Source organism: Sinocyclocheilus grahami, unplaced genomic scaffold, assembly GCF_001515645.1.
Source record: "Sinocyclocheilus grahami isolate Dianchi unplaced genomic scaffold, SAMN03320097.WGS_v1.1 scaffold267.1, whole genome shotgun sequence".
NCBI lineage: Eukaryota > Metazoa > Chordata > Actinopteri > Cypriniformes > Cyprinidae > Sinocyclocheilus > Sinocyclocheilus grahami.
Window position 1 is genome coordinate 1,057,658 of NW_015505446.1, and position 17,144 is coordinate 1,074,801.

The 17,144-nt window shown below is 39.1% G+C and overlaps 1 protein-coding gene across 4 annotated transcripts in view; it reads right to left on the bottom strand.

The window, feature by feature from the left end:
* Window positions 1–16,928, bottom strand: part of LOC107599461 (cold-inducible RNA-binding protein-like) — a 21,190-nt gene extending 4,262 nt beyond the window's left edge. For 3 of the 4 annotated variants that reach the window (XR_001610670.1, XM_016291054.1, XM_016291056.1), the window contains exons 1-5: window positions 16,917–16,928; window positions 10,650–10,655; window positions 1,340–1,452; window positions 1,151–1,257; window positions 844–955 (exon numbers count right to left, since the gene is read on the bottom strand). Coding sequence is in view for 3 of the 4 variants with exons in the window: in XM_016291054.1 (XP_016146540.1) it covers window positions 844–955; window positions 1,151–1,257; window positions 1,340–1,439 (319 nt within the window). In the remaining variant the exon portion in view is untranslated. The remainder of the gene's footprint in view (window positions 1–843; window positions 956–1,150; window positions 1,258–1,339; window positions 1,453–10,649; window positions 10,656–16,916) is intronic. The other variant, XM_016291055.1, reaches the window with a different exon arrangement.
* Window positions 16,929–17,144: the final 216 nt, after the last annotated feature.

Genomic DNA, 17,144 nt, shown 5'->3' on the forward strand with positions numbered 1-17,144 from the left:
TGTTTTAAGGCATAGAACATTAATTTAATCTTTTAAGTAATAAATTAAACATTTTATTTTTTGGAAAATAAAGGTAATTTAATATTACAATTAAAACATTGAAAGAAATATTGAATGCTTAGTCCTTAAAAATAAGGTTTTAATTTTAGTAGTAGTAGCAGCCGGTTACGTACAGTCTACACCACAATAGTAATATATTTCTGCCAATGCCCTCAAGTTAAACCAAACTTTTATTTTGACGGGTTGCAGTGAATACCATTACATTTCTGTGTGTGTATGACATGATGATAAGTTTTACTGAAATTAAACTGTCAAATGCTCATACAGTGACTCTCAGAGCAGTTCTGGAGATGTTGTTCATGTATTTACATCCTCAGTGAGACAGCAGACGTTAATATCAACGGAAAATTCACAAGCGTTTCAGTATGAGTAGTAAACAAAACCGCAGGTCTGCGCCATTCATTAACGAGACACGCAGAATTCATATTTAAATATTAATCGTTTTGCGGCTTAATATTTACAAACACTAGTGGGAGTGGGCTCACTTGTGCACGCGCATCGGGCGGAACTCCGCTGTGCGTGATGCAGAGAGCGGGACCATAACGTAGAGATCAAAATGATATGCCATCGTTTAAATAAGATAAATAAGGCTATTTAGTTTGCTTAATAAAAGAACAAGGTATATACCTGTTCTATAGGAAAAGCAACTTTAAATGACTTCTGTTGTAATCTGGCGCTATAGAGAATATAATTAAAATTAATTTGACCTTCACGGGGGCGGGGAGTGGGCCGCTAATATAATGGCATGGGAAACACTGAACTGCATTCAACATCAACACCAACCTCTACCACCCCTGAAGAACCCCCTGCCACCTCCAGAACCGCCTCTGAATCCACCGGACCGTCTACCAGATTTGCCAGCTTCATCAACACGAATCATGCGGCCATCAACAGACTGCAAAAAAAGATGCATTTCATGGTTAACTGATTTCAGGCCTCCATCCAGTTTGACTGATGAACTTTCTGCAGCTCACTATTAAATGAATGATTAATACACATCTAGGCATCAAAAGTCAGTTTTTCAATCCTAGAAATAAACCTTACAACATTTGGTTACAATTTCCTCCATCCTTAAACACGTCAATCTTACCTTTCCATTCATTGCAGCCATGGCATCCTTGGCATCCTCTGGATTCTCAAACGTAACAAAGCCAAAGCCTCTGGAGCGGTCGGTCTCACGGTCCCTGATGACATCAACTAAGGCAAAAAGAACCACATAATCAAGAATAACGTTGTAAGAATGTAGCCAAACTTAGTTTAAAAATGACTTAAGACAAACCTTTGGCAATTGATCCATATTTGGAGAATGCCTCCTCCAAGGACTGCTCTGTGGTATCATAGCTCAGACCACCGATGAAGAGCTTTCCCTCGTCAGACATGTTGAATCACCTGCAGGAAAATAATATTAATTTATATTAGGGGGGGGAAATGTATATATATATATATATATATAAAACAATTTTGCAAGTCAATTAAAAAAGAAAAAAAAAAAAAGATCTGGAAAGACTAAACCAATTTATCGCGCGGCTTCACGCGCATCGTATTTTAAAGTGCGCAACAAGGAAGCGCCATTTTCTCCCCCTATTATATAATATTACATAAACATATTAATCGTTGCCATTTCATAAGCAAAAATGTGTTGTTGTTTTCTATTCGTTGAAATATTTGAATAAAACTGAATAAGCTACTACAACATGTTTCTAAAATCCCATTAAAGCGTTTATTTTTCTGTAGATGTAGGCCTATGCTACAATGCAATGCTCGATCATTCTAAATCATTATTCAAAAATCATTAACTTATATTGCATAATCTGTGGTTATCGATTTTTTTAAATAGTGGTGACATTAGAGGTTGACAAGATCAACATATGCTCAGAAGACAAGGTCACTGAATTTATCTGCAGTGGAATTGTTTCACAATCTTGCATTTGTGCAAGAAACACTACATAGCCTATATAAATACATTTGATGATCTTTTTAGGCTACGTTTCATGCGACATTCGCTCTACATTATAATTCATGTTTCCTTTTGAGCACACGATTATACATCTGGTTATATTTGTATAGCCTTATGAGGAACTGATTATAGCCTGTTTTAAATCTCTGTTGACCAAAACTTATATTTTTTATCACGTGCAGATTAGTAAAAGGAGTAAAATGAATATGAAACATGGTTGTTTCTTCGTTTTAAAAAAAAACACGTTTTTGCAACATTTGCATGTTTGTGTAAGAACTATACTGAGAAGTTAAAAATTGTTCAACCAATTTTGCTCTCTGCTTTAATTAAAATACAATCTCCGAGAATGTGATTAGTATTTAATTCTAAAACTGAAAATTGTGACAATTTAATTAGCATTAAATGCCAAAATCAGCAAAGATTCTACAAATAAGATACTGGCGTTGGTATTACTCATTAATGGCTCATCAAAGAATATCATTGTGCTTTCACTACATCACAATCACCCATCTATTGTGCTCCTCTTTAGCATTCTAAACAATGTGGCAGACTGAGGACCCCTGCGGGGCGGCGATGACCCCGCCCAGGAACAGTTGGATGCAGATTAGCAGGATGATTGTGGGGAGATGCTATTCATGGTTCTCTCTGCAGGACAATCGGGTAGTACTTCTAGATGTGCTAATGTAGGACAATCAACTACATCAGGATGCGTCGAATCAAGTGAACCCATATTCTATTGGAAATTAAACATTGCAAACAAACAAAGGAGGGCAACAATAAAGATATAAGCTATATTAAACACTCAAGTTATGTCAGGTTTCGCATGGTCATGGAAAATGTGCAAATCTGTGGTAGGCTACAAATGCACCTTATCCACTCATGCAGAAAGCGAAAACTAGCATCTCTCAGAATTGTGCAGTGACCTGGATTAAGACGCTTCTTTATCTACGAGGCAAGAGAAAGCAAGCAAGTGCAAGGGTGAACCAGCGGGGTTATAAATATCGTAGCCTCGGGACCTTGAGAACTGGCCTCCGCTTCAAACACCCACACATGCGCTTCCTGCACCTCACCACAACTTTCCATTTCTCGAACAAGCCCTCCCCCTCCACTTAGCACGGCCAATATATGATACGGCATGTTTACATATCTAAAACAATACTAAAAATATAACTTCAATTACTACAATCGCAAAAAAACTATATGTATATATATGTGTGTGTGTTTCTATATATATAAACAATGAAACAATGCATTGGTAGGATTTTGGCTGGCATTTGTGTAAGCTCACATTTTGCAGCTTGTAAGGCGTGAACTGTTGTTTTGTTTACAAGCTCAGTGTGGGGGTGGACGGCCGGTGATTACTGGCTTTGTTGGTTGCACAGTAAGAGACTATGCCATGCTAGCATTTATCTTCATTCACATTGAAAACTTGGGTTACATAACATTCTGAGAATGAAATTTATGAGCATAGCACCAGACTCATGGCACTGACTCACATTTTATATCCGGAAAATCATTAAATCACTAGTGATTGCTGCTGTTGTGCAATTTCTTGGAAAAAGCAAGGACATTGCAACTTTTACAGAATGTTCATTGCACAAATTTATCAGTGTTGGTGGAGGATGACTTATAGCCGTGCTAGGTAAGGTTATATTTCAAACAGGACATTTTGATTCTGTCAAGTTTATGCCCTGAACACCACCTGCAGAAGCATAATTCTCACACATTATTATTGGATGCGTGTGACTCACTCATGACAATGTGGTTGTGTATATATTCAGACACACATATGACTCACCGCTTGCTTTCAGTCCAGACTATAGGCCCTATGTTCTATTAAAGCCTTTAAAGTCTTCCCTTCAGCATATGTTGTGTTTTGGATGCTGGTGTCCCTCTTAACCGGCAGGTTCAAAGCTATGCTAGTCCACCACTAACCAGCATGTTGTTCTTTTCAGAATAGTTTTTATTAAAATTGTGCCTATGTGTGAGTTCTGTATTCACACATTCTGTGAAAAAACCCCATAATGAAACATAAACAAATAAAACAATACACAATATATAATATACAAATAGTATGTAGTATAAACAAAATATATTTATTTATGTACTTCAAATAAAATGAAAATAAATACAATACACAACATAAATATTATAGAATAGAAATAGGCTTTTTAGGATAGCTTATTTCTATTAGGATATCCTTTAATAGGATATTTATATTTATCCATATATAATATCTAAATAAATCTAAACGTATTCGTGTATGTATGTCTATTAAATACATAATATATATTCAATATATAAATATAATTTTATAATAAAAATATAAATACACAATTTAGATATATTACATGCATAATATAGTATATAAATATATTAAAATAACGAAAATATATAATTTAATGAATTATAAATAGAAATATGTATATTTATTTATAGATAATACAACACAAATAAATGTAAGTATTTGTGTGTGAGTATTAAATACATAATATAGGCTATAATATATTTATAAATACAATAGCCTATAATTAGAAATGTAGTGTTATGCATATATATGTTTATATTTATTTAAATATTTATTTTATGAATGTAATAATTATATAATAAAATATACAAATATATTACATACACAAATATATATATAACTATATGAAAATGTACAAATGGACTATACACACACACACACACCAGGGAAGTCCAACTATAACCCCAAATCTACCATTGTAAAAGCTGATGGTATATTACTTTAAAGAAGTGACCTCGTTTCACACGATTACTTAATGTAACCACTGTCTCTGTAATAAGCCGTTGGGTGGAAGCTAATCATATTCGCCTCAGTAAAATGTCCTTGATGGAAAATGCCATGATAGGGCATATTTGTCCAGCGATTACTCTCTTGTGCATGTGTAACGCAGCAGTTGTGCGTCAGTCTCGCAGCCAAGCTCTAAATACCCTGCCATCTATAGAGAGGACAAACCGTTCTGTTGTGCCCCTCTCCAGCTGAACATCATGTCTACCCGATCCCCCTATGAGAGACCCTCTAGCACCACTGAAGAAGAGGACGTGCTGGCCTGTTGTCATAGCAACTGGCCATACCTGCCACACACCGCGCGGCCGCCGCTTTATAGTGGAAGCGTTTTGTGCAGTAGAGGCGCTGTTTGCCACGCGGTCTCATGGCAGATGTTGCCACATTTATATTTACTAAAAGCTAAATAAAACATAACGGAACTTTTGTATATGTGTTATTTGCTATTTATCATTTCACGGGAATATGACTAGCATAGTTTTCATGTCGTAGTTTAGACAGTAACTATGACATTTTACACATAATTGTATTTCTACCTGGCAAACCGACTCGTAAACGCATGCTCTGGATTCGTTTTTAAGAGATTTTTGATGGGTCATAAAACCCTGGAAATTCTGTAACATTTAAAATGATCTTCATCAGTGAAATGTTCTATGACTGGTTGTTAATAATCTTGCTGAAAGCCGACGCGGCCGCCGCTTACAAAAGCATAAAGTGAACTATACTCGCGAGCAGTGTTGGGGGTAACGCATTACAAGTAACGCGAGTTACGTAATCAGATTACTTTCACCAAGTAACTAGTAAAGTAACGCATTACTTTTTAATTTACAGGAAAATATCAGTTACTTTTTCAAAAAAGTAATGCCAGTTACTTTGTTTTCCCATTTATTGACTGACAGCTCTCCTGTCCCCATATTGGGAGAAACCGGGAGTACAGAGGCGTTGCGTGCGCTGTGTGAACATGATGTAGTTCTAGACTAAATGCCACTCGCAAAAAACAGATTTAGTATTCATAAAAATGAATTAAAACAGTGAAATTCAAACTCAGAATATGAGTTTGCATTTCACTCAGCAAACCTGCAATATTTAAATATGTTAAATAACACAAATGTATCTAATCCCATTGTATTAACTAATGTCTTTGCTGCTGACCTTTGATGATCCAGTTCAACCATACTAATAAGCAAAAATGACTTTAGATAAACTAACAATTGTGCTTCATTGTTTTGGGGTTTTTTTTGCTGAAGAGTGTTGAACCTTCTTCTCATGTGTTCTAGCCTACTGTACAGACGTGAATTTACTTTTCCTTCAGCCTGAGGTTTATTCATTACACCTTTTGGTGTGAAAGGGCTTTTATATTTGCTATAAATATAACTTCTTATATTAAAAACAACCAAGCCCTGCTCATATTTAAAAAGTAACGCGAAAGTAACGTAACGCATTACTTTCCATAAAAAGTAACTAAGTAACGTAATTCGTTACTTTTTTAGGGAGTAACGCAATGTTGTAATGCATTACTTTTTAAAGTAACTTTCCCCATCACTGCTCGCGAGTCGCGACTGCCGCGTTCCGTGTGAAAACAGGGCCGTTCACACCAAGGTCAGGACGATATATAACTGTTCAGTTTTAATAATGGCTCTAATTCTATAAGTATACTAAAGTTCATATTCAGTCACGTGACCGGCTCGAAGACCTGGAGGGCAAAACATCCATAGAGCCGCAAGACAAACCTGTCAATTTTCCATCTGTTTCACAGCCGCAGATATTTATAGATCACCTCTCAAAACAATAAAACAAAGGCATGTGAACAAAATGCAAGTTTTGGCCATTTGCAATCCATGTTAAGCACCCGCGGCAATATTACAATCATTAAACAGTGCGACACAACGTTGTTAAAACACTTAAAGTGCCTTAATATATTTGAAACAGTAATATTATCTATATTTACTATGCATAGTTTACATGAGCAAGCAGATGAGGCCGGAATATGAACGCAATCCGCTTAATGGTTCAGGGTTTTCCTTATAATGGCTTTCTATGGGAAACCGTTTAACGTGAAACTTTGCACATTGAGTTTATATTCTGGCATCATCTGCTTGCCTGTACAAAATATACATAATCAATAATATGTTTACTGAATTCCGCCTTTTAATATCTGCGTTTTACTACATTACTACTTTAAACTGCGTAAAAATAACTGGCGGTCAGTGGGGCAAAGCTTCGTTTGCCTCCAGGTGGGCGTGCCTACAAGGGTGTGACGTCACGTGAAAACTATCAATTACAATGAAATATCGTTCACGGAATGATTTTTTTTTTTCAGCTCAAGAAGAATAAAAACATCCAGCCAATCAGATACGAGCATTAACGCCGCAAGCGATGCAGCGCGTGCTTTTGATAAACAGGACAGTCTGTTGGTGTGTGTGGACGCAAATATAGTTCTTGTTCTTGTTGTGAACCGGTCTTTACCCAAATGAGGAACTTAAAATAAAATATGTAGGACATAAACAAAACAACATCTTAATATATAGCCTACAATCCGAAAAGAAAAACAATAACTAAAGCCACAGGAAATGAGCCTGGAAGGGTGTTGGCTTGCTGTTGTGCGCTGTCGCTGAGGTGAGACCTGGGAAAGAGGCAGCTCGAGTCTTTCTGTATCCTGGCAAACAACGCTCGTTGCCGTGGGCGTGTACCGGCACTGGGTGATTGACGCACTTCCACTCCACCCTCCTTCCGCCGCCTCTGAAGGCTGTTACGCGAATCGCACAGGTCCTCCATTCATACAAGGTGAGCGCGCGGCTGATAGAACACACCGCTGCCTTGGCAACCAACAGACATGGCGCGTAGTCATCATACATGAGGGAATGTTTATAATGATCCTCGTGACCTGACTGGAATTACAAACTTCCCAGGTAGTCATTATTTAAAGCAAACCCACTTACAGAATATACAGTCAAAGTCCCACTCACACAGGGGCGGATTAAGGTGGTCAGGGGCCCCTAGGCTGCTCTTTGTGTGAGGACCCCCCTTAATCATTATGCTTTACTGGAGAAATGTATTTAGTGCCATACATTGTGAACTGGCATACACACACACATTGAGACAGCCAATCCTACAGTGTTTCCTCTACATTCCCAGTGTCTCCACAGGATTTTGTGTGATGGGTGCACATTGGTTCCTCTAGTCTAGGGGGTTCTGCAGGTATAAGAAAAATGTTTTCATTTTAAATTTAAATGCATAAATCTGGTGCATTTTGAGAGCAGAATGAAGTGACTAGATCAATGAAGAAATATGTGCTCTTTCTTAGTAATTTATTTATTGGTTGCATGGATGTGAATGTGATGGTAGGGAACCATTTACACTATATACATTCTTATAAAAGCTACAAATGCCATTCTGTCAAGAGCAGGTAGTGATTTTTCTCCTCGTCTTTTGTTGTTTGATTATCATTATAATGCCAACACTTAACTCAAGACACAAGACGAGACACAAGATTTTTACACATTTAAAAAAAAAAGATTCTCAATGGCCAAATGCATGACGAAAAATTAATTTAACTAATCATCAAATGTCATTTCAGTTCTACTTTCTGAGTATGAATTAGCATATGCAGTAAAAACAACAACACTCAAGCACTGTAAAAGGTTTTTTCAACTGGCTGGCTTCTCTTCTGTATGATTTCATCTGAGTCTCTTCAGACCTTAGAACTGTACATGAATTATGAGCTTCTAGAACGTTTGACCTCCTAACTGAACTCCTTTTCACAAATTGAACATAGAAATAAAAACAGTATAAATAATTAAAAAATAAACAAGTTCTTTCTTAGGCGTATTAAGTGTGAACATTAAGTGCTCTCTCTCTATTCAAAGTGCAAATAGAGACCAATTTTTTCAAGCAAGATGCAGAGCTATAGACAACTACAAAACCTATTATAGCCTACATACTAATAACAGCCTAGATATGCTCCGCGTTCCACTCGGAAGGGCTCATCCTTACGCCCTAATCTTTCAAAGGGTTTACCCTCCGGAGTGAGAGCTTCGAAGGGTTGAAGGGTGTAGGGGACCAAACAACTGTTTCTTGAAGTGCCCTTCTGCGTCATTATCCCGTGCCCACGGAGGCGCCGTCATCATGCAAAGAATCTGCGTCTATTTCAAGCAAGATGCAGAGCTATAGACAACTACAAAACCTATTATAGCCTACATACTAATAACAGCCTAGATATGCTCCGCGTTCCACTCGGAAGGGCTCATCCTTACGCCCTAATCTTTCAAAGGGTTTACCCTCCGGAGTGAGAGCTTCGAAGGGTTGAAGGGTGTAGGGGACCAAACAACTGTTTCTTGAAGTGCCCTTCTGCGTCATTATCCCGTGCCCACGGAGGCGCCGTCATCATGCAAAGAATCTGCGCAAAGGATCACAGGAGCCCGAAGTGTCCATTGGTTGTAACCTTCGACATCCTTCATTCCGAAGGACCCTTTGAAGTTTTGCCAGTTTTGAGCACTTCGGTATGGAACGACCCTTCAATATGGCGGCCATGATTGTTTTCACTCCGAAGTGCCTTTTGGAGGGCGATATATCCCGTTTGGAACGCACTGATGTTATGTAGCCTAATTTGCGTGCATTGGGAGTCGCTCTCAAAACTCGAGGTATTGAAATCGCGTTTGAATGCGCGGGCGCGTTTTATTTTCAATTTCGATTTAACGATCGCTGGAACTCTCGGTGGTGTTGTCAGTCGCTCTGCAACCAATCCTCCTTTGATGTTTCTTATGGGCCAACGAGGGTCTTTTTTGTTTGCACTTAAGAAAATTTAAAATAATAAAAAAATAGTCCAGCCAATCCGAGGCCCCTGCACACGTGGGTCCCCTAGGCTGCAGCCTAGGCAAGCCTGTGCGTTAATCCGCGCCTACACTCACAAACTAGCAAATATGGCATAGAGGAATAAATAACACGGTGTAAATATTAAAAATACTAAACAAATATGAAAGACCAGAGGAGGAGGATAAACAATAGAGGGGAAGATTAAACATTTGAATTCCCTTGTCAAACACAATTTGCTTTGGACGATTTGAAGCATATGTACATGACTGACAGATGCTGATGGAAACCAACTTTGCCCATCAGCTGGTGCGTTGCATATTATAATTTTGTTTGTGTTCATTGCCTTCCTGCTGGTTGTAAGACTAATTAGACTTTTACGAGCCAATTATACACTAGCTGATGCCAATGAAACATTCCTGTTTTCATGTCTGCCCTCCTCTCTCTCAGCGCTCAAAGAGTTGCTGATCCTCACGTTGATGGACGCAATATTAATCAAGTATTTACGAAAGGCTTTCAAGATGTGTGCACCTCAGAGAATGATAATATGATGAAAGCTGCTTTGATGTCAGGAGATGGCTGATAATTTACCTGGGGTGGAGGGGTAGAAAAAAAACATTAAAATCCTGACAGAGGTATTTTAAAGATTCATATTTCTCACCTATGCTGAATGTCAGGAAACCTGTCAAGGACATGTCTGGGTCATATTTCAATCCAAAATCAAAAGAAAGAAAAAGATCAATCTTTTTTGCTTTATTTGCTTTTTTGCAGTTGCTGTTTGCAGTTGCTATATATATATAAGTTGTTAGTTCATGTTAATAAAACCTTTTATTAAAACTTTTTTTTTACTCTAAAAAATAAATAAATAAAAATAAATACCAAAAAACTTATAATGGTAATGAGAATAGAAGGGTTAAATGTGCTTAAATGTCATGAAATGTCAAAATGCAAAAATCTTAATGGTCCAAAAAACAGACCTTGGTTGTTGTTTTTTTCGTGAAATATTATTTGCATTTTTTCCTTTTAATCTTGCCATGAAATGTCACAATGACCCGGATTCATGTTTTCCTGAGAGTCACCCACTTGAGTCGTCGTCATTCAGGCAAATACACAAATATGCAATTATCTCTTTGTCACTTCAGTAGTTACACAATATTTACCAAACCTGACTTGCGGACCATGTTTGGCAAACGGCATGAACAGAGACATCAGTGTGCTTCAGTTCTCTGGAAATGATTAAATGCATGCAAGACATTTTGAGAGAAATATAAATGGGTACGGGGTTATAAATAGACCCTGTCCTGATTTGATCCAACACCTTTTCTTCGATTTAGATAATTAGGCTGTGTGAGTCATAATGTTGCACTGTCCCTTTGGATGAGCTGTCTGAGTGAAGAGGCATGTAGAGGTGTGTGTGTGTGTGTGTGTGCATGTATCATATCTGTGTGGGCTCTAATGTGTGAGCTGAGGGAGAGAAAATGGTGTAAAATGAACAACCGCAAACAAGCCAAAAACGCAAAAAGCTTTTTATTTGTAGAGCTCGGAGGATCAAGTGCATTACGTACATGTGTATTTCTTGTACATGTGTGAGTCCGCGGCCAAACAAATGCATGTGTATTGCACCAGCCCATGTGGGTGTGTGCTGTTTTAGTAGGAGCTGAATCGATAACCTGAGGGCAGGGAGTGGAGACGCACAAGGAAATGCAATTCTCTGGTCGCCCACCTCTTCCTGTCCTGCCCCCTCACCAGCATCCCACAGACCAGCTAGGCCTCTAAAAAACCTGTTTGATTGGGGGAGTGGAAATGAAACCAAACAAACATGTGATGAAATAAATAGACGGAGAGGTGCAAAGTGGCCGTAAATCAAAGAAGGTTTGATGGGAAATGCAGGGTGACACACACACTGACACCTTGGCACAACAACACCGCCTTGTTTGCAACCCCTCCTGTATTGCCTAACAATCCCAAATACATTTTTGATTCACTGCCATTGTTCTTTGCACAATAAGATAATGTGCTTGAGGCAGCACCCTGAGCCCATAACAAACGTCTGCCGTGAATTTGATTTGCGCAATGTAACAGTGCCACATATTTGACTTGATGTAGTGCTTCTCATGCATTCGGATTGCACCCAGATTTGTAAAATGAACCGACTTCCTGTGCTACAAGTAGCCTACCTTGTATAGCTCTTTTGAGGAAATCACCAAGTAAGCATTTCTCAACTGGTGGGTCACGACACAAAAATGGATCGCGAATAATACAAAATGCAACTAATCAGATAATTTTGCATGATTTAACTTTTGAAAGCGATGAGATGGTTCCCATGTCAAATCAACATCAAAATGACTGTATTTTGGTGTACAGTCATCTAGCTATAGCCAAATGCCTAATAAACAGAGCCTCATAATTGGAAACCATAAATATAATGCAAAATAAAATACCCGAAAGTACAGATGTAAATAACACTTCCCCTGTTATTTAAGCATTTACTAATTTTTTGTCAAAATCAATTATATATATATATATATATATATATATATATATATATATATATGGTATAAGTAAGTATATTTATTAATATGTAATATATAATAAATAATTCCAAATCAAAGAAGATGGGTATTTACTATTCAAACCGAATATTATTCTTGCGTGACGCATTCTAATGGTGAAATAGTGCTTTATCTTACCAGTAGCTAAACATCTGACAATTAAGACAGAAATGTTAAAAGACAGATAGTAATATGCAGTAGTGCAAACTACTTGATTTTTTTTTTGAAGATTTTTGCAGTTTTTTATGTAATTAGTAATTAAATGAGTTTTGTCTGCCCCAATGTTCAAGACTGGGTTAGGGCCTTGATATAATATATCCATCAACACATACTGTACTGTGCATTTGGCCACTAAAGTTCTCTAAGGACATTGCAGTGGCAAAAACACACCAGTAGGGGTCTCCCACTGATCAGCTCACCTCTAGGGCCTGAGAAAAAGACTAAGGCCTCTTGAGTAGAGTAGCTGATCCAGCAGAGGACAGCTGTCTAGGGCAAGTTTTTCCCATGGTAGGGCCTTCAAACCACCTCAGATACCTCGCACGGTAGCCCCCCCCCCCCCCCCCCCCCTCCGTCCGTCATGAAACACTCTATTACTTTGTGCTGAAAGAATTCTCCCTCTGATCCTCTCACCCTGCTCCCCCCCCCCCCCCTTCATAGTGTACTAGTCATTCCTTCATCTGCCCCCTTTGGACTCACACATGCCCGTTCAACCTTCCACCCACTCACAAAGGAATGCTGGGAGAGGGGGGAGACCGGGAATACCGTGCAAAAAGGCTGGAAGAAAATGACGACAAAAGAAAAATAAAGATGGGACCAAAGAGGAGGAAAAAATGCAGAAGAGGGAAAAAGGGAGTTTGAAGTCATGGAACAAACGCTAGATCCCCGTTCTGTGCCTCATGCAGCACTCGAGCTTGTTTTGTCATGCGCCGAATGGACCCTCAGGTCATGCTGCATGCCTTCACAGCGCGCACACATGGGCTTTTGTCTGCAGATGGAAAACGGCATCAGTGCACTCACTGGAAGGAGTTCATAATATATGTTCATATATATATATATATATATATATATATATATATTCACAATATATGTTCACGAAGGCAGAGCGATATATGCATTCAGAACATTCCTTTGATGTCAAGTGAGTTATGAATCATTTCAAAACCAAGTATTGTATTACGCCTCGAATGAACATTTCACTTTGATCAAACTTGGTAAACAGAAAATGAGGAGATAATCCACAATCATAAAAGCACTTCAAACTAATAAATATAAAATCACTTTTGCTACTGTGGTAAAGCACTTTTAAGTTGCATCTACTAAATCAGGGTTGCTCAAATGTTTTCAAACCAAGGACCCCTGGTTCTGTTTGTCTGTTTGGTTCGCGCTATTTTGTGTTTGTTTATTTTATTATTAAAGTTTTGTTTGATTGTTCGCCGGTTCCCGCCTCCTTCTTCCCGATCTATGAACTGTATTTCAGTTTTTAATAATTTGTATCCTGCCAGCGCTGTGTATGAATGATTTTCCGTCAAGAAATACTAAGGAATGGCCATATTTGATATGCAAGGCTGGTGATTTCCAAATGGGATGCACAGAACCTTGAACACACACACACTCTTATCTAACCCAGTTGGGCATGCGATATAAGGGTTCGGCTCTGTGTGGGAGTCATTTGAACTCAGTCCACACAAGCCAGGGCAGGTGGTGTTGACAGAGGACATGATGAATCCTCTTTAGGCACAGGTGGCCTGGAGCAAGGCCTCTCCTCTCTAAGGTATCCTACAAAATAGAGGTGAAACATGCAGGCATTACTATTTCAAGCAAAGTACATAGGATGTTCCATGCTAGTAATCCATGTGGTGGGCAGGGTAGCCCACCAAAATTTTGTCTCCTGCCTGTGAGTCAGTCAACATATAATTTAGCCCTATAAGTCAGCAATGAGCATTCAACCAAAAGATTCAGTCATTATTTACTCACCCTCCTGTCATTCCAAACCCATATGCTGTTATATATATGTAAACCTTTGTCAGTGTGAACACCTCTTAATGGGAAAGAGTCAAGAACCTTTAGTATTTTAACATCTTTAGCATAAGACAAAGAACCTTCAGCATTTTAGCATCTTTTAGCACATGCAGAATCTTGTTTCACAGTTGTAGTTATATTTGAAAAACAAACGTCCACACTGAAAATCTGAGATTCAAACCTGGAAATAATCAAAGAAACATTGTACACTATGATTCTACACTATTTCTAGGTCACTAATCAAGTAAGCAAAATTGGGACAAATTAACTTCTAACTGTCATGCTGATATTATAATTTATAATAAAAATGTGTTAAATTAGAAAAATCCTAAATGAACTTTGCACAGTAATGTTCATTAATTTGGTAAAGGGCACTAATATCGGACTAACTGTAAGTTCACTGTCTTCTGTATCCTTATCATCCTCCTTCCCTCTGCCAAGTTGGATTTTTACAGCTGCTTTAATACGACATAACAATGAGTCAAAGCTAAGCTGGCAAAACACACGCTGAGCCCTTGATTAACATCAAGCACATAAATCCATGTTTAGAGAGAGCCTATTTTTCCCACTCACTTCATGCCTACTCAAACCGAAAGTACCTTTAAGGACTGTATGCGTCTCTTTGGCGGAGGCCGGACGCCTCAGCCAGACACTGGCTTTCAAAAAACAGGCGACGCCGGTTAACGAGGGGAGAGAGAGGGAGCATCGTTCCGTTTAGAGTGGAGAGCACTGGGTGTAGGCGGGATGGTGGTGCATGGGCGTTTCTGTACAAAGGGCAACGTCTGTGCGGAGCCGATTCAGCGGCCCTGAGCCTTGTCACCTTTGAGCCGGACGCTCACTGTGGCTGCCTCCCACTCCCCATTTGCGACCCCCCCTGTTTTCACACTCCAACTCGGGCGCTGAATGTGTGTGGCTGTACTTAACCGCCCCCGGAGAGGCTGCTGGAATCAGTATGTATGTCTGGCTGGGCGAGAATCTGATTGAACTCGAGACACTTACAATTGCTGTAATTGGTGCATTTTAGCTTTAGGCCGTTTATACACTAGACTTTGTCTTGGTTTTTAGGCACCCAAGTTTTGGCTCATCTGAACCCTGCTATGATTTGCAATTGATATGAAAGTGATTGGCACAAACTAAAAAAAAAGTTGCCTTTGGAGAGTAGCTTGCATTCTTTCTTGTTGCCACAGTGTAAAGTTTTGGTGGTAAATCAAAAGCCCCATTACTTCAATACCGCTACTCTAACAGTGATATTCATGCTGTGATGCTGACATATCACGGTTTGGACTGTAATGATAATATGAAAAGAGGTCTGCGGGGGAAGAGGGAGTGAGGCAGAACTGAGCACTCGTTCGGACCAACCAACTGAACCAAGTGTGAAACTCTCACGTGTGAACAGTGTGTGGTTACACACTTGAGAAGGTCACGGCGTGGTTTCTGCATATTTAAAGGTGGCCCAATGACCTTCTAGTATAAAGTTTTGGTTTCCAAATCAATTTTGTTTAAATATAATATCCCATTGGCAGGTTTTAAAGAAAAAGGAGTTTGGGAAACATTGCACAATGGGAAGCAACCAAGACCTAGGATCAGTTAGAACTCTATGACCCTTTTTTTTTTACTGAGCATGAATTATGCAACAAGTCTGCAGACAATGACATTTGAATGTGCTGGCTGTCTGAGGCAGCACGCACGTGTATGCGATGGAAAAAGATGACCTTCTCGATAGGGGCACTGCTAATTCACGTTCTGGAATTCTGCTAGCTGCTAAAACTTGTCTATTTAAGGATCTTAATTAGTCACAAATGTCTTAAAAAGTAAAACCTGCTTTTTTGAAAGTCTGTTATCACCCAGAACTTTACAAAAACCAACCATAGACGCTCTGAACAACTTACCATGAACGAACAATAAGAAAGAATAAAGCAAGCTCCAAAATGTCATTTCACAAAGGCTGCTCTTGTGTTGTGCACTCAGAAAGTCAAAGTGTCCTTTCTATCTTTAACTGCCTGACTTTAATTTCCAAGTTTGAAAGCTTAAATGGCAAAATACCAGTAAAAAGGAATTTTTGCATGCTTAAATGTCATTCTTAAACTTGGTGAGTGCGGACTTCCAGTACGACGTCTGTGTAAACACGGCACGTCAGCGTAGAAGAATGCAGGGGGTGCACAAGGCCCTGGGGACGAGGCCAGGGGGCAAAGGAGTAGGAGGAAGTCTGTCAAACAGAAGAGGGGGTGTAGTGCCTGTGGGCAGAAAGAGAGAGCGAAGGGGGAGGAACGCAGTGGAGTGAAGTGGTAGCCTCGAAAGAAAGAAAGAAATGAGAAAAAGAAAAGAATCCAAGTGAAGGTTGAGGAAGAGGCCCTAAACTTCAAAAGCCAGGAGAGGTAGAGCCACTTTAATTATTCAGTTGTGGTGCCCTGCTGAAAACAATTAAAGGAGACCTTCAGCAGATCCCGGGTCAAGCCCTTTGCTGGCCATGATGCAGGAGCTTGGGAAATGTAGGCATTCTGCAAAAGTACATGACCTTGTGCATGAAACGGCCTTTTGGTCCATTCCAGATGCACTGGTTTAGACCTTACGGACAAATAGTGAGCTCTTCATGGGAAGGTCAGAATCATGAACTTTGACGGTCAAGATTCTGTGCCAGTTTTCGAATATGAAGGCTTCTCAGTTCCCTTTGCCTGGAATATTACAGTGTCTAATATTAACTAGAACTAACTAGAACACAAAGTTTTGACGCAAATACATAGTGTATGCATGCAGCCAAACACATAGGACATTCAAAGTATACTCCATTTGATAGCGTGCACAAACACAGGGGCTTAGAAAGTTTTATTCTTGTCCAGTTTGCACTATTTCTCTTCAGAAGTTATGATCACAGTTAACCTCCTCACTCAAGAGATTGCCAATGTGGGCATCTACTGTTGTTGCATCTCAAGTAATTTGT